The sequence below is a fragment of the Populus trichocarpa genome, chromosome 14 (genome assembly GCF_000002775.5).
Source record: "Populus trichocarpa isolate Nisqually-1 chromosome 14, P.trichocarpa_v4.1, whole genome shotgun sequence".
Lineage (NCBI taxonomy): Eukaryota > Viridiplantae > Streptophyta > Magnoliopsida > Malpighiales > Salicaceae > Populus > Populus trichocarpa.
The window spans coordinates 9,468,815-9,489,033 of record NC_037298.2 but is presented as its reverse complement, the minus strand read 5'-3'; the positions used below and the strand labels follow the sequence as shown (position 1 = coordinate 9,489,033).

Below are 20,219 nucleotides of genomic sequence, written 5' to 3'. Positions count from 1 at the left end.
CCAACTCTCATGGGGTTGGAGAAACCTGACCTCATCAAGTGTAGCTTGGGATACTGATAGTACTCCCAAAGATCTGGGTCAATCTGCTGCAATGTATCTCTAGTGATCAAAGTATAATTTGAATCAAGTCATCTTACCCAACGAATTAAGAATCGTTGACCTCACCATCTTTTATTAAAAAAAAACTTGTTCACCTAAAATAGCATAAATATATTCATGCGGTACCGATGACAAAGGGAATTAGGGTAGGGGTTTCAAGAGAATTATCATGAGTGTGGTTGGGTGGGGTCTCAAAATGATCATTTGGAATGAGTTGTGGCCTCAAGTATTCAACAAGATCTTCTATGTTAAAAGTGGAGCTAATGCTAAAACCAGGAACATAAGTATTTGAGCCAATCCGTTGTAGCACTTTGAATAGCACAACACTACGTAATTGTAATTTTTTTTATTGGCTCGAGAAGGATACCGTTCAAATCTAATCTATATCATGACATAATCTTTAATATTAAATTCATTATGATGTCAATATAAATCAGCTTAAAGTTTGTATTAAGCATTGCTTGCTTAAATCTTCTTAGTGACTTCGTGATGCAAATTCTGAACTCTACATGCATATGACATAGCTGACTTAGATACCCTAGTATGGGGAGACATGGAAAGAAAGTCTAAAGGCTTTTTTAATACAATATGATATTTATGTATCTCAATATTGACATAAAACACACACACATAAATATTAACCATTTTATTTCTTATTGAATCATAAATAACAGTTAGATAATGGATACCTAAAATCATAATGGGTAGGGTATGAATATCAATAAATTTGACTCGTGGGTACCCATTTCTGCTCCTATTTAAACCTATAATCAGAGTCATTAGACCGAAAGTACTTTCTAAATGGTGAAATAAAAAAAAAAAGCAATCACACAAAAGGATTCAAAATGATCAAAAAATAGCAATTAAAAGAATGATTATAAAAATCAAAATAAAAAATAAATTAGAGGAAAACTACAAATTTTTTATCAGATGGTGAAATTGATAAGAAAAATAACTTGAATAAAAGAACAGAAAAAAATTAAAAGAATGAGGATCAAATTGAAAAATATAGTATATTTTAAATTTGAATTGAATGATGAAATTGAAAACACGTCATTTTTTTTTACAAAAGACCAAAGAAAATTAGAAATCAAAAGAATAAGGACTCAATTGAAAAAAATAACATATGACAAATTAGGATTGAAAGATGAAATTGAAAACAAATAAAACTTTTACAAAAGGATCAAGAACAAAAATCAGAAGTTAAAAGAATAAGGATTGAAGTTGAAATACCAACAACAAAGATGACGAACCTCTAAATTTTGAGGAAGGGGAGAGAAAAAAAAGAAAAAAAGCCCTACCGATGATAAACTACTTCACCATTGCCGACACACACCACACCAACATAAAGAGCACATGGAAGAAAGGCTTTTTTTTGTAACTAGAAGACGCCACACGCACCGCTCTAAGTGTGATGACGACTTTCATATGTCGCACAAGCCAACAACTTTTTTGATTTAAATAATATGAAATCGGTGTGAAAAGATCAAATTGCCATTGATGTACTTGGAAATAAAAAAACTATAGTGAAAAATATCAAAAAACCCCAGTACGCACTATCTAAAATTTTTTTTATTTAAAGGATAAACTTGTTATTTAGTTGCATTTATAAAACAAAAAAGACATAAATACTCTTGTGCGCTAGTTTTAAAAACCTTGATTTGATTTGAAGGGTATTTAAGTTATTTTATTATATTTTAAATAAAGAAGAAACACGTATAATCAATCATTTTAAGAGGCTGTTTGTTTATGCGGTGGAGGTTGCGTTTAAAGCAAAACGCAGGAGCCAAACGTTTGGTAAAGAAAAAACCACTAGTTACTGTTCATGGGCCCCATTAATTTCTACCTTTGCAATGCAGGATTGGAAGAAGCAGTCAAAGGCTGCTTTCACATGGATCTCGCTTGTTTCCGTAAATAATTAAGTTTTCATTCTCTGTGGGCTCTACATGGTAAGAAATTAAAACTAACAGAAAACGCATGGGCTGCCAGACGGGATAAAATAATTTATGCCAATGCCAAGCCATCACTAGCTTTCTTCTTATAAATGATGATTATGGCCATGTTTGGATTATGGTTAAATTATAATTATTTTTTTATTTTTAAAAATAAAATTTAAATTAAATTGTTATATATTAATATCAAAAAAAAATTTTATAAAATAAAAAAAATATTATTTTAATATATTTTAAAACATAACTACCAACCTATCCGACCCAGTAAAATAAAATAAAATATTTTTTTTAATTGTGTTTTATATAAAAAATTAGTGTTTAATATTAATTAATGATTGTAGTACTTGTCGAATGTATTTTATACATAAAGGAATTGTAGATAATTTAATGGAATAATAAAAAATATTTTATATAAAATATTATTTATTTCATGATGTAATAGCAGTAGTTAAATCTCAATATTTAAATTAAAAACCATCAATATTAATATATATTTTTGTTCAACCTCAATTTCAACCACAGTTTTAACCAAATATCTATTTTTTCAAACCAACCTCAACTAAAAATACTTTTTATAAAATAATTTATAACAAACACACTCTAAGATTAATTGGCTATACAAAAAGATCAAAAACACCTTTAAAACCAGAGCATTTGATTTTCTTCCAGAAGAGCAAAAATATCATCACATTGTAAGGGAAAATAATAAAATATATCTACCCTCACAGTAAATTTGCCCTCGTCCGTGGTAGTTGTTTTGTTACTAGCAAACATTTTAGGTTGCCTTTTTTTTTATTTTTTTAATCGAAAATGGACCAATCACAGAAGAAAGCGACGAGCGGGCCCTACCGGTTTCGGTTTCCACGCCACTTGCTTACCGAACAAGAAGAAAACAAATCTGAGATTAGAGAATTAGGTTCCTTTCTTTCCCGTTCATCTTCCCTTTTCTTTTGTTTTGATAACCCCCACCAGGCCCCAGGCTAGCATCTGTAAAGTTTGAACAGAATAAAACTTTATATATTTCAGTAAATTAATTATGACGTCATGATCGAAAGAGAAAGCAGCCAGCAGTTTTATTCACCAGACTTTCAGATATATATTAGTAAATTAATTTGTTGTTTACTTATTTATGAAACTCATAAAATGGATTGTGTTTAAAATAAACTAACTATTCTGTTGAAGAAAAGATAATAAAATAATTAATTCTCATAATTCAACAAACATCATAATTCAACAAACAAGTGAATTATAAGAGTTTCTTACTTAAATTAAATATTTTTATGAAAAAAAAAGTAAATCATTTTGTTTTATTATTAAAAAGTTAAATGCAAAACCCAAGAAAATATCGTGTTATTCTTCTTTTTATAGAGTTTATTTGAGAGTATGGTAGTGATTGTTTTTTAAAGTATTTTTTTACTCGGAAATGTATTAAAATAATATTTTTTTTATTTTTAAAAAATTATTTGACATCAGCACATCAAAATAATTTAAAAATATAAAATAAATATTAATTTAAAAAAAATAAAAAAATTTAAAATTTTTAAAAATACTTTTGAAAATAAACATAGCATAACCCCGCTTGAGTCGGACTGAGAAGGAACCAGATTCATCACATATATTCACTGGGAAAATGGCATTCGAAAGGAAAAGGAATAAAAGCTACAAGACCCATTAGAAAAACCACCGATATTTTGTTTTATGGACAGAATTTCTGATCATCATCGTCTCTGCTGGGTGCTTGGAAGTCACCATGAACAGCAGCACCAACAATGTCACGCGAACCCCATCGTATTGGTACAGTGAACAAGACTATGATGATACCTATGCTCCCAACAACAGTAGCAGGAATTATCAAAGGATGCCCACGTTTTCCCATTTCCGCCGCTCCGCCTCCCAAGCCCGTCCGGTGAGTAGTATTTATCAAGCTAGATTTAAATAGACACGAACATGCAGCAAAGAGCTGGCACATATATACAAACACACAGTATACGGTTTTATATGTGTGTGTTGGATTAATTTGAAAGAGCATGGTTTAATGTGGCAAAAAAATTGACAAGATGCATGATTGATAGGATATGCAGTAGACGACGACAATTAACAACGATATGTGTTTTGTGAGCAGGAGCCGAATAGAGGAGGTTCACAAGATACATGGCGGCCGGCGGTGGAGGAAAGAGCCATAACAGTACCTCTCGGTCTAGCTGGGTATATAACCACTAAGTTTTGCGATATATAATGTATATCATGCATGTTTTGTTTAGTTCTGAAATACATAAATTCGCGATTTACCATGATATTTAAAAAACCATTAATTCATATCATTCTTTTTAAATAAAAAAGATTAGAGTTTTTTTTTTGGGTGCTATTTAAATTCCTCTTAATGATTATATATTAAATTATACCATCAAGATAAAGAAATGAATAATAAAAGAAGAAGAATTTTGATCGAAGAAACAAGATTTATCTCAAGAATTTAAATCATTTATATTCTTGGAAGTATTTATTTTTATTTTCATAAAACAAAATAAAAACTTGTTTAATTTTCACGACGCTGGTGAAAAACTATTTGTGTTATTATAGTGTTTTCATGTCGAATAATCAATGTTTAACGTGTGCAAATTACTCAACTCTTAGACTTAACATTTTAAATTAAGATGGTATTATTAATTTAAAAGAAAAGGACAGATTTACGATTATCTCTATCCCAATCAAACTCCCAACCTATCGATTGCTCCAATGGAGTTCTCCATCTATATATATTGAGGCTTTGCCCATGATCTGCAACGATCTTCAATTTTAGTACAAAAAGCAGATACGAGGAACCCTAAAGTATTATGGAACTAAGAATCATACACAAAATGAGCTGAAACTTGTGTTTGGTCATTCATTGAGTAACTTTCAGAATCAGAAGATCTGAGCTTCGATGTGATTGTTAAATGTTGGTTTAGTATAGCTAAATGCAAAGCCTTTTGTTAGATTGTGTGCGCGTGGATTTCTCAAAAGTTATTTAACATTTAGTGCACGGCAGATTTTCTATGCAGCCAGCTTCACCCGTGCAAGTTCTTTTCCTAAATACCAGACTGGCAAGAGAGCTACCAGGGCCCTCACGCCAACGAAATTGGCAAGCCTCTTCATCTACACAAGCGGATCGCTCCAGATCAACCCAAGATGAGCAAAACAAAGCATTGGCACAGCTGAAGAAAGAAACCTATAACCCTATCCCGAAAAGGATGACAACTAGATTGAGTTTGTATTACAGAGACCGTGCCATTGATGCTGTTAAAGACAGGGCACGGGAGACAGAAGATGATGGCAAAAGATGTGCGATCTGCCTAGAAGATTTCGAGCCCAAAGAGTCGGTAATGGTGACCCCTTGCAACCATATGTTTCATGAGGAATGTATTGTGCCATGGGCGAAGAGTAATGGGAAATGCCCTGTTTGTCGGTTTGTGCTCTGCGACCGAGCCGGAGGAAGTGCAGCGCCAGCGCAGAACATCGAAAGTTTCGCAGGCAATGACGTATTTGAAGGAGAGCTAATTTCAGTCATGAGGGCCATGGAAGAGGCTTTCATACGGGGCAACACATCACGTTGGTAACCAGTGTTGATGCGAGATCAGCTTGCTCTTTTCGCTTCTTTCCTCTCCCTCTTCGTTTTTCTTTTCATGAAACTAGGTTTCCTAAGAGCCAAAATAAGTAAGGAAATTACTGAGATGTGAGATATATGAGCACATTAGTTATGAATCGTTGAATGTTCTCTATGGCCTTCCAACTATGATCGATAAGCTCTAATATTTACACGAGTCTTGTAAATTAAACAAACCAAAGCCTCTGTCTCTGTTTTGTTTCTTGTTTCTTGTTTGTTGTGTGCGAATAAAATGTTTCATTGATAACAAGGAATAAAACGTTGAGGAGATTATAATAGTTTTTTAAAGTATTTTTTATTTGAAAATGTATTAAAATAATATAATTTTTATTTTTTAAAATTTTTTTTTGATATTAGTATATTAAAATGTTATAAAAACATTAAAAATATATTAATTTGAAGAAATTTTTTTTATTTTTTTAAAAATACTTTTAAAATACAAAAATAAATAGATTTAGTAAAATATTATGTTGATATCTACAAAATTTCTATCAGCAAAATCATTCCCACAAAAACTTGAGTCTGATCAGTGCCATCTTTATTTCAATGGAATCTTCATCACATAGATTTCTTTTTTTATTTTGTAATATTTCTTTTTAGAAATAATTGATTTCTTCCGATAATTTTGATGGAACTAATTTTTAATTTCATTAAAATGCCAATTTCTATATTTTGTTTTGGGTGTGAAAACCTGACGGTCAACTTTAAACTAAATTCCCAAATTTAACCCATGACAAGCATCCTACATTTACACGTTGATCACTTTGATGGTGGTAGGAGTGGGAGAAATCCTGCTTGCTTTATAGCATCAAGTGCTTCCGATTCCTTCTTGAAGTTTCTCCCATAGTTCTTCATTTTCTTTCATTAGTTAACTATGGGTGTTTGATTTATAGTAGAAGGACCAAACAATATATTATAATTATATTATTATAACATACATTAAGAGAATAAAAGAAAACGAACTGAAAAGTTAATTTCCCCCTTTTCTGCACCTTTTTTTTTAATCGAATTAACTATTGATTTCTTATAATTTGTTAATTTAGTGAATATACCTAATAGTTAATCGGTTGGTTATATGTAATATTGATTCTATTCATGTATAGTATATTTATTACTAGTAAAGGTTTTTTTAATCTTTAATATTCATTTATATTTCATTAATGAATGTAGAGTAAGGATAATTTCGTTAGATAAAAATGTTTTTTTATAAAAAATTATAAAGTTATTATAATTATAAGAATGTTATTGCATCAAAGTATTGTTCCTAAATGTTTCCGATCAATGTTATATTAAGATTCAATATTAATTAGAGTTGTTGAGACCGGTGCATATTATATTTCTTTCTTTATGAAATGAATATAATTATGAGATTAATTAGAGTTGCTCTCATAAACTGAGGTAGGAGGGATACCTGAAACTAATATGCATGTGCTTATCAGATGATATATACACTGAACTGATCTACAAGAGAATTTCATATGGAGAGATCACTTATGTCTATGAAAAGGCTCACACGATAGTTGTGTAAGTGATCATTAGACTTGAAGTCACTAAGTTATCTTATATAGAGAGTGTTTTGTTTTGATTTTGACCATACATTATCCTAATCAAGGATAATAAAATGGTAGATATTGAATATAACATAATTATATGACGGTATTAGAGTAATTAAGAGAGGATTCATCACCATAGGTGAATTAGAAAAAATATTCCATCTGTTCTCAAAATGTATTAATTGTAAAATCCTCAGTCAATGTGGAATAAGTTTTGAATTTTTTTTTAAAATTCTATTCAAATAATCAATGTCTATAATGTTGAGAATAAACATGATTTTAAAAAGCAAATATACTCCATATTATAATGTTTAAATTGAAACATTTTTTATGAAGGAGTAATAATTACACTGGGAAACTAATTACTGAAATGTTAAGTCAAACAACTTATGACTTTCACTTTCTTAATAATTGGGGCATCATGACAAGTTAATAGACATTGTATTTGATCTTCAAAAATAAATCAATTATTTTTTAAATTGATAATAAATTAAATTATCTAATCTTATTTTATTTAGAATTATGATTTATATTTGGGCCAACGTATTAGGGAACCTAATGGATCACATACATAATAACCATTGGTTAGAAATTAAAATAGGATGATTAATCAAGTGTGACTTGATTGTAAATAAATTTTAGAAATTGAGGACTAGAATGTAATTAATATAAGGAATTACAATTCTAGACCTACAAAACAATCAAGTAAGTACTTGATTGAATAAATTTCTAAAATTAGCTTAAAATAATATATATGATATTATTTAAGGAGCAAATTGATATTTCATCATTTATAGGGTTTTTTGGTTTCCCAAAAAATAGAATTCTATGCCTTTTATTTTCTAAAGTGAGTAGAGTATAATACAAAAACATCTAAAATACAAAAGAAAAGAGTTAGCACTATAAAGTATAACAATCTCTCTCTCCTAAAAAGATTTAAAAGATTTCTCATTGGTGGTTCGTGTGGATTACTGTTAGAGACCAGACACTTTGACGGTTTGTGGTTTGCGACAATTCAACCTTGAAGCAATTATTCAAAGTTGTAAACAACTCTAGATTTATCTAATAGAATCTTTAGGACTTCAGAAAAATTTTAAATTTATTGTTTCCTCTATGTGTATGTGTTTCGAAAACCCAACAAAAACACAATTAAAAGATATACAACCAAAGTGTAAAAAATAACAAAATCTGTTGACCAACTAAATTTAGCATGACAAAGTTCTTTTTTATCCCTTTATTTTCATTTTTCATCTTATTGAATACCTTTGGTTTTTTGAAATTTTATTTTAGTTCTAAACTTTATTTTTCTTATTTCTTAGTCTCTTGTATGAGGGAAGGGAGAGAAGTCATTAGATTATGGTGATAGAGAAAGAAAGTTATCGATTCTCCACAACCCAATGATAAAAATGAGCGATCTTTGTGTCAATGAGTCTCATTTAACAAGATAGTTTTAATAGTGATGGTTTTTTCTATAGAAATACCTAAAAATATAAATCAGGTTCTAATTAGCTTTTTTGGTTCGGTTGATTTTGATTTTATATATGGTGGTTTGGGGTTAGTGAATGATTTAGATAGGGGTGTTCAAGAATATAATTGGATCACATCTCAGCCTATAATTGCACCCAACTTAATTTCTAATAAATTTTTTTATAAAATAATGTATATAAACTTCAAGTTTTCTAATACTTAATTTTCAGACCTTTTTCTATAAAATAAATCAGACTTTAAGCAATTAAGCTAATAATATTGATTGAAAAGAGTACGTCAAAGTTAAACTCTCTTGATTTTTTTGAAACCGATGCAGGCGAATTATCATAGGATATTAAAGGGAGTACTGATTTTACCTCCAACTTGCTAACTTGAGATGAACAGATGTGCTGATGTCTGATTTATTATATATGTGCAGATGAAGGGTGCAAAACCGTGTTTTTAAAAATTTTTAATTTTTTTTGGTTAAAATTTAATATGTTTTGTATATTTTGGATCGTTTTGATATGTTGATGCTAAAAATAATTTTTAAAAAATAAAAAAACATTATTGACATACAACATAACATGAAAAATTATTTGAAAAGCAACCACAAACACAATGCTAAAAAACATATTAAATTATTCATCTGAAACCTTGGCAGTTCACTCAAACATAATAGCCCCCTCACCTTTTATCCAAAAAAAAACCATCATCAGACGTATTTAGGGTTTTCTGTCGAAATTTGCTGGTCAATCTTCCCTTGTAATCTTCACATTTCTGCTGACTGTCTCGTCTCTCCTTACATGTTACAGGTGCCTGTTCTTTTGCCTAATACGTATAACTGTTGAAATTCCTTGAACACCATTATCCAAACCTCTTCTCTTCCACTCTACTACCTAGTAGCCCCAGAGCCCCAGACATCTGTTAGGTATTGTCAAGTCTATATCAGAACTTGAAAAGAAGAATTTATTTTAAAATACTGATTGAACTGTCTAATATTCCTTGAACCAATCATGGGCTAAGAGGCCATGCTTAATTATGCTCAATCACGAGCACTAGATTCATTTTTCTCAGTTTGTCCCTGTATTTCCTTGTAATTTTTTAAGATTCTTTGAACTCATTTCTCATGGCTTGATTAGTCTTTCGGCTTTGACTTAACTTGGATTAAAATGGAAGGGAGTTTTGAGTTTATGTCATCACTGTTTCCATCACGCAGGGTCAAACAATGAGAAATAATCTCTAAAAAACAACATAGTTTTGGTTTGGATGACCAACATTTGACCTCGGTGGGCACAAAAGAATTCAAGAACCAGTGACACACAGTCGAAACGATGAACTTCGGACAAGGACAGCAATGCTTTGGACCATTTACAGCTACAAGGTTGTTCCTTTTAGGAGCAAATATGCCATCGGATAAATCACACCGGCCAACAGAGTAGGCCAAAGAATGATAAAAGCAGCTTCTCAATGAATCATCTCAAGTAATGGACAGTGAAAATCAATTTCACGTCAACACTTTGAATGGTTTTTTTTATACCCAAGAAAAAGCTTGTATATTTATTTTTTTGCTGAAAAAAATACATGAATTGTAGCGAAGTAGTATAGAGCTATTAGGGGTTAGCCATGCTCACTTAATATCACTTTACATGTATATTGAGGGAACTTGTTAGTATTAATTAATAAGAACTAAGTGAGGAGGGAAAATAATTTGTATTTTTTTTAAAATATTTTTTAAAATTTTATTCTTTAACATTAGATTGATTGGGGAATTAAACTTTAAAGTTTATTTTGATTTGTTTTTTATGAGGATATCTCAATCTCGTGATCCGAGTCAAGAGTTTTGCGGGTTAACCCTGTTGACTTGGGTTTTTTTTTGTGATTGAATATTTTTTTCAATTTCTTCCTCCACTATTTGGGTTGATTGATAATTAGGATTCATAATTTATTTTGTTTTGTTTTCTATAGGTTTATCTCAGTCTCATGACTCAAGACAAGGGTTTGACGGGTTAAACCGAGTTAACTTAGTTTTTTTTTCTTTCAATTTTAACCTTTAACATTATATTTATTGGGGATTGAGCTTCATAGTATATCTTGATTTACTTTTTATGAGGTCATTTAGTCTCATGACTCGAGTCATGAGTTTTACGAATTAACCTAGTTGACTCATGGTTTTTTTTGTCTTTTTGTAATCAAATTCTTTTTTCAATTTCATCCTTCACCATTTAGGTTAAATGAGAATTAAACTTCGTAATTTATTTTGGTTTTCTTTTTATAACGTTATTCTAGTCTTATGACTCGAGTCAAGGGTTTGGTGGGTAAAATAGGATTGACTCGAGCTTTTTTAAAACTTTTTAATTGATTTTATTTCAATTTTATCCTTTTATGCTGGATTGATTGAGAATTGAGTTCCATAATTTGTTTTGATTTACGTTTTATTGGGTTATCCTGATCTTATGATCCGGATTTAGGAGTTTAATTCAGGTTAACTCGAGTTTTTTTATCTTTTTTTAATTGATTTTTTTTTCAATTTTATTCTTCAACATTGGATTGATTGAGAATTGGATTTTAATATGTTTTTTTTTATTTGCTTTTTATGATGTCATCACAGTTTTATGACTCGGGTCATGAATTTTACATGTTAATCTGGTTTGACTCGAATTGATCCAATATATTGTCATCTCAGTATTAAAAAAAAATTATTTTAAAATTATTTTAATCAAATTATGTTTTTTCCCCAATTATATAGGTTATGTTTGGATTTACTAGATTAGCCAATTCATATCAAATCAATATCTGCGCAACTTTTTTCCTCCTTCAAAGCACGCGTTAGCAATATAGAAATACCTTTTTAATAAAATTATTCCAAAAAGTAGCGTAGTGATCTAGTAAAAGCGCACACCGGCGATCAATTGGTAGAGTGAGCTAGTGTCATGAAATTGGCGGTGTCTAACCAAAGACATATATAACCATCCCTGGTGAATGCCAAAAGCAGGCAATTCAAACAGCTGTTTCACCGATGACCACTTGTTTTCTAGGGAATCAGAGGTAAAAGCAAATTCATAGTCGGCTCCAACCAGGCTTAACATTCTCTTGTCACTGTAGGAATTTTTGTTTGTGAAGTTTCATTTTCATGGTGTACGACCTTAGAGTCAACTTTAAGGTTGATGAAGTACCGTCCCTGCGCGCGTATATATAACTTTCATGTGAAAGAATTGGAGCATCATGATTTGACTAAAGTCAACTTCCATGGCAGCTTCTTTTTTAAAGGATCCACGCATTTACTAAATATCGCCATGAAAATAGTATCTATAAAAGAAGCAACTTGTAAAACCATTAGTTGTTAAGGCATGTTTTTCCCTGGGAAGAATTTGTAATCCTATCTTGTTCTATATATCCTTCCAGGAAAGGTGATAAAAAGCAACAAACCTATACCAGTGTCAATGCAAGATAAAATCTTCATCGTGTATTTTAATGTTAAAGCACCATGGATAGGAATCTCTTTCTTCCCATTTGATCATCCTTCCGCGTAACTGAATGGTCCAAGCCTTACTTTTTATTTCTTTTTCCCTCTGTGAGAATATATGAGAACGCCAAGATAACATTCTCAGCGAAAAAAGGAGGTCAGATAATCCGAAAAGCTAGTAAAGTTAGGAGGAACAAAGCAAGGAATTGTGCTTAATTGATCAATTTGCACAAGCCTAGCTATAAATACCGCATCTTGTGATGACTTGTGCAGTAGATTAAACTTGGAAGGAAAACGATATCCATCTCCTCAACTAGCCTCTAGTTTTCATTTAGAAGCGCTCACTTAACTCTCATTGCTCCAGTTGCAACAGAATTGACATTGGAGAGATAAGGGTTTGCCTGCCACTTCTTGAACTTGTACTGATCAGAAGGTGATTTTTTATATAAAAAAAAACTTTAATCTCATGCGTTATGAACGTATATCTTTTCAGATTGATGCACGTATATCTTTAACATTTAACAAGCTTTAGAACATTGTGGCTTGTATAAACAGGTTGATGATGAACCTTTGTCAGTCCCTGTGCCCACAAACAAGTCGGATGCTTGATATCCCTCCTGGTATGCTCAAAATGGACATGCCAAGTCCCAGAAGCCGGCAAAAGGAGAAGGTTGTGATAGTAATGGGGCCTACTGGAACTGGCAAGTCTCGGCTCTCTATTGAACTTGCAACCCAGTTCCCTGCAGAAATCATAAACTCCGACAAAATGCAGGTTTACAAAGGACTTGACATAGTCACTAACAAAGTTGCTGAGGAAGAGAAATCTGGTGTCCCTCACCATTTGTTAGGAATAGCAAATCCTACTGTGGACTTTACAGCAACAAATTACTGTCACACGGCTTCCTTGGCGGTCGAATCAATTTCGACTCGAGGATTGCTCCCGATCATTGTTGGAGGTTCCAATTCATACATTGAGGCCTTGATGGATGATGAGGATTTTAGGTTACGGTTGAACTATGATTGTTGCTTCCTTTGGGTAGATGTATCAATGCCTGTGCTACATAAATTTGTTTCGAGGCGAGTCGAGCAGATGGTTAGTGTGGGGATGATCGATGAGGTCAGAAACATTTTCGATCCCTACGCTGATTATTCTACGGGGATCAGGAGGTCAATTGGAGTTCCTGAATTCGACAAGTACTTTAGAGCTGAAGCATTTTTGGATGAAGAAAACCGTGCCAGACTACTTCATGAAGCAATATGTCATGTCAAAAAGAATACATGTAAGTTAGCTTGCCGTCAATGGGAAAAGATTAATCGGCTTAGGAAGATCAAGGGGTGGGACATCCATAGACTTGATGCCACTGAAGTATTCCAAAAGTCGGGAAAGGAAGCAGAGCATGCCTGGGAAATGCTTGTGGCCAGACCCAGCACTGCCATTGTGGGACAACTCCTCTGTGGTGTTCCTGCTGATAAGGTCCCCGCCATAGCTAGCGTAGCAAAAAACATGGGCTATATTCGACAATGCCTTGTGGCATAGCCGTTCAATATGGCTAATTAACGACTTTAGAAAGTGGTATCATATACAATATTATCTAAGTAGAGGGCTATCAAGGCAGGAGTCATCAGCAATAACATTATCCCATTACTGGGAGGTTTTGTATTGGGTGTTTTTTGGGAGATTACTGGAAACAATTTAATTACATCTCTTTCTTTTGCTCTTTGGATCGCTCTGACTGTATGTTCAGTATCATATTGTCCCAGTTTCAATACCATAATCTCACCGTTAGGCTCCTCCATTAATGACTGTATGTTGTCTGGTAAAAACGTCCAAAAATGCAACAACATACAAATTTACTGAACATGCTAGCTAGAAACATGAAAAACAACATAAAAAATCAACAAAAATCATGTTTCAAGCTTTGTTCATGAAGAATCAATCACAAACTAGTAGCATAGACAGATCTTAATTGCCAGAACGATGATGTTGCACAAGATCAACGCACGAAACAAATCTAAAAGGGGTAAAGACTATCAAATCAGCAGTGATTAGAAGTGAATAGTTACAGAGGCTATACTTTTGACCACCTCCAATCAACAGTGATTAGATTATCAAATTGTAGTTTTTGGCACCCATGGATTTTCTGACAGGATCTGTGATAGGCCTTTAGACCAGTACTGGAATCAGAATAATGGACTCAGAGCAGGTCCATTGTGAGTAGCTAGCCCAAATCTCTCTTTAACAATTGTTCTCAAAAACACATGGCAGAGGAAATTTAATTATTACTCAATTATGAGAAGCATTTTACAATTTGGCATGGGCTCAGAAAATTGCTGCTACAATAATGATCTCTGTAGTTTGAGTTAGAGCAAGAGATTGCCGAAACTAGCAAGAGAAATTACTGTACTCAATTATAAGAACATGATTACGCTTTATTTTTAAGAGAAATTATTATAAGATACATGCAAGTACGAGAGCTTGAAACTAGCAATGAAAGAAAACACATAAATATCTTAGATCATAAATATTGCCATAACTAATTAGAGGTTCATGATCGAAGATCATGATTGATTAGCAGTGTATATATGATGAGAAACCATATATATCTGTCACCAAATCTCTGACAAAATCCACCAGAAATATTGTATATGGCAACAACCAGTCAGTACTTAACAAGAGTAAGAAACACTGCAAGAGTCATTAATCTTGACGGTGTATTCATGATGAGGCTTTGAAAGGAAGGGTGGCAAGCGAACCAGCAATTCACACACACATTCAGGATCCACATCACTCAGCCACCGACAACAATTTTGTTCTAGCCTTCCTCCGTGGTTATGCCCGTGGCGGCCTCCGAGCCGATGCCCGTTCCTGTGTCTGTGGCCATGCCCGTGCCTATGCCCGTGGTTGTTGTCGTCATCTGCAGGTAAGGCAGCAGTAGCGGAGGGCAGGGAGGTAGCTGGTGGTGCTGGAAGTAGAGTTCCGCAAGCATAGTTCACCAGAGCAAGTTGAGAGACGCAGAGGGGGCGTTGAGGTTGAGGTAGCTGGCCATTAACATCGAACACAAGCAACAACAATACTGCGAAGAATGTAAACACAAAAACCTTGAGATTCTCCATCTGTACTAGAAGTATATCTCTCTATTTGCAAGTGTACATGCACACAAGCTTTCTGACATCTGCTCTAAATACTAGCTAGCCTTGGTTTCCTTATATACAGATGTTGTGCAGCCATAACCATAATTTTGTTTCTAGTAGTTAAAGTTTTGGTGCTTTAGGAGATAATTAATCAAAGGGTGATCATCAGGAGAGCACTGGTTTGTTTAGGTAAAATTAGGGAGAAGAACAGCTCCTGAATAGTTAAAGAAGGTGCATTCGTTATGCGTGATAACCAGTTAGGTTATATATTGCATGAGCATGAAAGCGCATCCAGGCTACTGATTACCAATTTTTTTTTTGTTTTTTAGATTAACATGAGTGTACGGGCCGGCCAGCTTGCGCGTACCTCGACTAATCCCACGGGCCCTGAAGTTAATGACCATGTAAGCCTCCAGTGGCCATCATATAAGCAACCACAGGGCTCGAACCTGAAACCACAGAGGGAGTAAACCCCTTAGTTCCAAGTTTTTACCACTGGGCCACCACCTAGATGGTTACTGATCACCAATCTTGTTCCTACTAGTGGAAACCATTTTTTTTTTTTAAGATTAATGTGAATGTTCGGGTCAGTTTATGTGCACTTCGACTAATTTCACGGATCCTAAAATTAATGATCATGTAAACCTCTTGTGACTCTAAAATTTATAAAACTTAAAATATATAAAAAATATTATTACAATTCATTTTCAAACAGGAAACACATCACCACCAAAGGCGGAGCCAAGAATTTTTTTTGCCCTGGGTTATTAAATAAATATATAATTTTTTTTAAGATAAATTATTAACTCATGTACATAAATTTTTAAAGTTAACAGTAAAGTTTTAATTCAAATACACTATCCAAAATATTAAAAAATAAATTTGAAAGTACATAAAATTGAAGTAAAAGTAAAAATAAACTCACTATTGAAGTTACATCATTTGATATTTTGTGGAATATAATATAATTAATCTATAATCGAATCTGAATCGATATTGTAACAACCCCTCAACCAGGATAAAATAACAATCTCATATCAACTGAAAAAAAAGTAATTAAATTTTTTTCATCTCTCAATTCCTCCTTCCTTCACTTGATTCTTCCTTATATTAGTATTTTATAAGTTTGACTTTGTAAGTTTACAAGGTTATTCTCTCATTTTTCTTATTTTTTTTATGTTGTTCCCTTACTTTTTTCTCTTTCTCTCTCGCATTTTCTTTTCTTTCTTTTTCTATTTTGTTTCTGCCCAGTCGGCAACATATAAAAGGAATGAAGAACTGATTTGTTTTATTTTTTAATGGCAAATAATCATTTTACCCTTAATGAGTCGTTTTGCTTTTATTTTACAGTTTTTTTTTTGTTAGCACTACTAAACTCTGTTCATCCTAAAATTTTAACCAAATTTTATTCAATATATTTTAAGATCCATCATAAAATTTCAGCTCAATCTGATGGTTGGATTGAAAATTATACCCAATAACATAAAACTGGTCAAATTGTGATTTTTTATCGAATTTCTGAATTTCTCCAAAAATTCTGAAATTTTAACCCAAGCTAAAGCATTATATTAGAAGGCTCTACGTAAATTTTTAGAATTTTTTGATACCTCAATCAAGAATTATAAATTTTTTTTACATAAAACTAGTTAAAAAATATTAATAAAATTTTAACCTGGACTAGATCCCGTCCGAACCCTTACATGCCTCCTCCCTTTATCACCACTACCCCAATAGTAAAGAACCTCCCCCTCTAATGTGATGATAAGTACCCAATTGATTTCCTGTAGAGAGAGTTGAAGCTCAACATGATATATGGGAAAGTCTATAATGGCGATGATTTGAGCGTCCGTTCAATGTAATAGGTTTCAAGTGCATTGAATTTAAATAAAATTATAAATATAGTTTTTCATATATAAAACGAAGCCAAAATAAGCTGAGGATTCCATGCGGAGAAAACAGAGAATGCTCAGCTGTTCTATCATGTCTTTTCACTAATTGGCCATGAGGGAATGGCCCCAGCCATTAAAATTAGCAATGGCAGTATTAAGCTTAAGTCACCGTTTTGGAGTCAGAACTGGTTTTTATTAAAATTTAAATTTACTTACTTATTTAGAGTGGGTTTCAACCTCAAGTACGAAAACAACAGCGAGCTATCTAGGTTTTTTTTAATCTTTTTTATTGATTTTTTTTAGTAGATTACATTTTTTTTTATTTAAATTTTTTTATAAGACTAATCATATCTTACAATTAAATTGCGAATTTAACATGATGGGTTGAGTGAAGTTTTTTTTTGTTTTTTTTAAATTAATTTTTTTTAATTTGTTTTTTAGTGTTGGTATTTAAAATACTCGTTCAATTTTTTTTTGTTATTAAATAAAATTGACGAGATCTTTTAAAAGTATTTAAAGAATATATTTTTATAATATTGACAAGAATTTTTATTATTTTTAATATCATTGTTAATTATTTTTTTATAATTATATTATTAAATTAATAAAATTTATTAAATCTATTTGATTCAATGATTTGAATTATGAATTTTTCTTGCTCATTTGAGCATGTTAGAATAGATTTAACTTAGCCATGATTAACTATGTTTTGGCAGCAGCCAAACATAGAGCTTTTTTTTTACTGCTTTCTGGGCCTTCACCCTGTTTTAACTTAAACCTTCTTTTGAAGAACAAGCTCTCAGCCAACTACATTAGTCAGAGAGCATAAGTTTACTCAACCTTCTATCCTTTTTAGCTTGTGCATGTAAAATTGAAATTCATTCTTTTTTCTGGTATTGAGAATGAGATTCAATGATTAAATGACCAGATAATTGCGTTGGAATACTGAGTTTATATGTAATCTCCTATTACAGTCATAATGACAGTACTATAACAGCTTATTAATGTACGCTAATTAGCAGACTAATGACCTTAAATTTCCTTGGCTATCGCTAAGAAATCAAGGGTTAATTAATTAAGGAGATGCAGCTTACTCTCAAACAGTTAATGAGTGAAGTTTATCGAACTTGTATTATTAGATTAGATGTAAATAACTGCTGTTGAGATGCCATGCTCCATTGGAGTTACAAATGCATGTCACAACTGTAAGTAACATTGCATGCCTCAGCAACATAGACAGTGTACGTGTGTGTAGGCTTCGAGAGGAAAGGGGGCAGGCGATATAGCACATCGCAGACACACTCTTCATCTAATTCTTTCAACCATTTGCAGCAATTGTCTTCTGAAGATGATCCATTGTGACTGCCACCATGCCTTTGTCTATGCCTGTGTCTGCGCCGCCCATGACTGTGACCATGTCCATTCCCGTGCCCGTGCCCGTGCCCGTGCCCGTGCCCGTCATCGGAGGTAAGAGGGTGGTTTGGCAATGAGTAGCCTAGAATCACTGAACATGCATGGTTCACTAGAGAATACTGGGGCATGCAAAGTGAGCGTTGAGGTGGGTCTGGGACAGCCTTGGTCATGGGATCAAGTAAAAGAAACGCAGCAGAAAGCGCTATTGCGAGAATCTTGACTGTGCCCATCTGGGTTGCCTACTACAGAAAAGAACTGGTTTAAAGAATACCATAACAGTTTCTGCTCTTTTTATACTAGGTTTCCTCACGATCTTTCTGTTTCCTCAGGTTCGGCATGCCTGTGGGGATTGCAAAGGGAGCTGCTGCTTTTTTAGTTGATATGCATTGAAGAGTACATGGTCTGAGTTGTTATCGCGACTCATTTGCTTTGTGTGATTACGAGTTAGGTACAAGGCATGCAGCCCTTGACAGAAAACAACTTATTTTTCCCTAAGAGCTAAAATAGTGATTTATTGCAATATCATGAAAGTGCAAAATCACAGAGATTTTTAGAGAAAGTTATTACTTCATAGGATATCTGCACAGCCAGTTGTCATTACCGGTCGGTCAGACAATTAACAATTGAGCAAACTTGTCCTTTTCAAACTCAACTGCTCGGCTATCTCCGGCCACCCCTCTTCTAAAGCTTGCGAAGCAGTATTTCACTCTAATGGTAGAAAGCTGTGCGACATGAAACAAAAACGGGGAAACAGGGCAACGGCAAGGGATGCCCCCCTGCCTTTTAACCATTTTACTTCAAAAACCATATCACAACCTACGAACTTAATCAACACAATTAGAGCATATAATTGAATTCATTAAACCTAAAATCTGAATTCTAAACAGTTTTCCTCACTAAGAATTCTATTTCCATTAGCAATCCTACCATCATAGTTGTGTGTGATTCAAGTATCTATCAAGGCTATTAAGGATAAGTTTCCAACAGTGACTACAACTCTTATAGTTCCGAGATTAGAACTCATAATTATTGCATTGAGATAAACCTTTACTTAATTTTTCATTAACAACTTGAGATCCATTTCAGTCAATTAAGTCTCTAATTGTATTAGATCCACTTTTCTCTTCTTTATCCTCTAGTTTTTCTATCAAAAATAGTTTTGGACCTCCAAATTTATGAACAGGATTCCACTTACCATTACACCTAAAACACAGCCTCTTGTCTCTTTTCTCCTTTATTTGAGTTAGGGTATGTTTATGAATAGAAAGCTTGGGTTTTATATCCGTTCTGGGTTGGTTGGATGGGGCAATCCTTCCATAAATCCCACTAGTATTAGGCCTCCAACTCCTATCAAACTTAAGAAAATCTAACTTCATGGGTCTTAATTGAATCTGGTTTTCTTCGCAAGGCTCCAGTACCTATCGATGATTCTCATTAATACAAGTTATGAGGATATTTAGTGGTGACTCTACTTAGTCTACTAGCCTCTTTCCTCGAGCCTCTAGTTGATTTATTTTCGCTGACATTTGTTGTAACTACAGAACTAAATCTTCTAATACTTGATCTTGAGTTTGTTGATGGTATTGTTGTTGCTTCGAACTAGTT

The 20,219-nt window shown here is 32.9% G+C and overlaps 4 protein-coding genes across 5 annotated transcripts; 2 read left to right on the top strand and 2 right to left on the bottom strand.

Moving 5' to 3' along the window:
- The first annotated feature begins 3,648 nt into the window (after positions 1–3,648).
- Positions 3,649–5,875, top strand: LOC7457994 (uncharacterized). 2 transcript variants are annotated; one of them, XM_024584801.2, is made up of 3 exons: positions 3,649–3,957; positions 4,174–4,256; positions 5,131–5,875. In XM_024584801.2, the coding sequence occupies exons 1-3, from the start codon at positions 3,802–3,804 to the stop codon at positions 5,645–5,647; spliced, it is 756 nt and encodes a 251-aa protein (XP_024440569.1). In that variant the 5' UTR covers positions 3,649–3,801; the 3' UTR covers positions 5,648–5,875. The 2 variants fall into 2 exon arrangements, with proteins under 2 accessions (XP_024440569.1, XP_002321062.1); XM_002321026.4 differs by having other exon boundaries at positions 3,652–3,957; positions 5,080–5,875.
- Positions 5,876–12,445: 6,570 nt separating this feature from the next.
- Positions 12,446–13,901, top strand: LOC7466281 (adenylate isopentenyltransferase 3, chloroplastic). Its single transcript, XM_002321025.4, has 2 exons — positions 12,446–12,613; positions 12,736–13,901. Exon 2 carries the CDS (start codon positions 12,740–12,742, stop codon positions 13,715–13,717), a length of 978 nt encoding a protein of 325 aa, XP_002321061.4. The 5' UTR covers positions 12,446–12,613; positions 12,736–12,739; the 3' UTR covers positions 13,718–13,901.
- A 688-nt stretch (positions 13,902–14,589) lies between these two features.
- On the bottom strand, positions 14,590–15,488 carry LOC18105302 (uncharacterized). Its single transcript, XM_024584352.2, has one exon. The coding sequence runs from the start codon at positions 15,292–15,294 to the stop codon at positions 14,848–14,850; it is 447 nt and encodes a 148-aa protein (XP_024440120.2). The 5' UTR covers positions 15,295–15,488; the 3' UTR covers positions 14,590–14,847.
- Positions 15,489–18,385: 2,897 nt separating this feature from the next.
- LOC7457993 (uncharacterized) lies at positions 18,386–18,844 on the bottom strand. Its single transcript, XM_002320358.3, has one exon. The coding sequence runs from the start codon at positions 18,842–18,844 to the stop codon at positions 18,386–18,388; it is 459 nt and encodes a 152-aa protein (XP_002320394.1).
- Between the last annotated feature and the right edge of the window lie 1,375 nt (positions 18,845–20,219).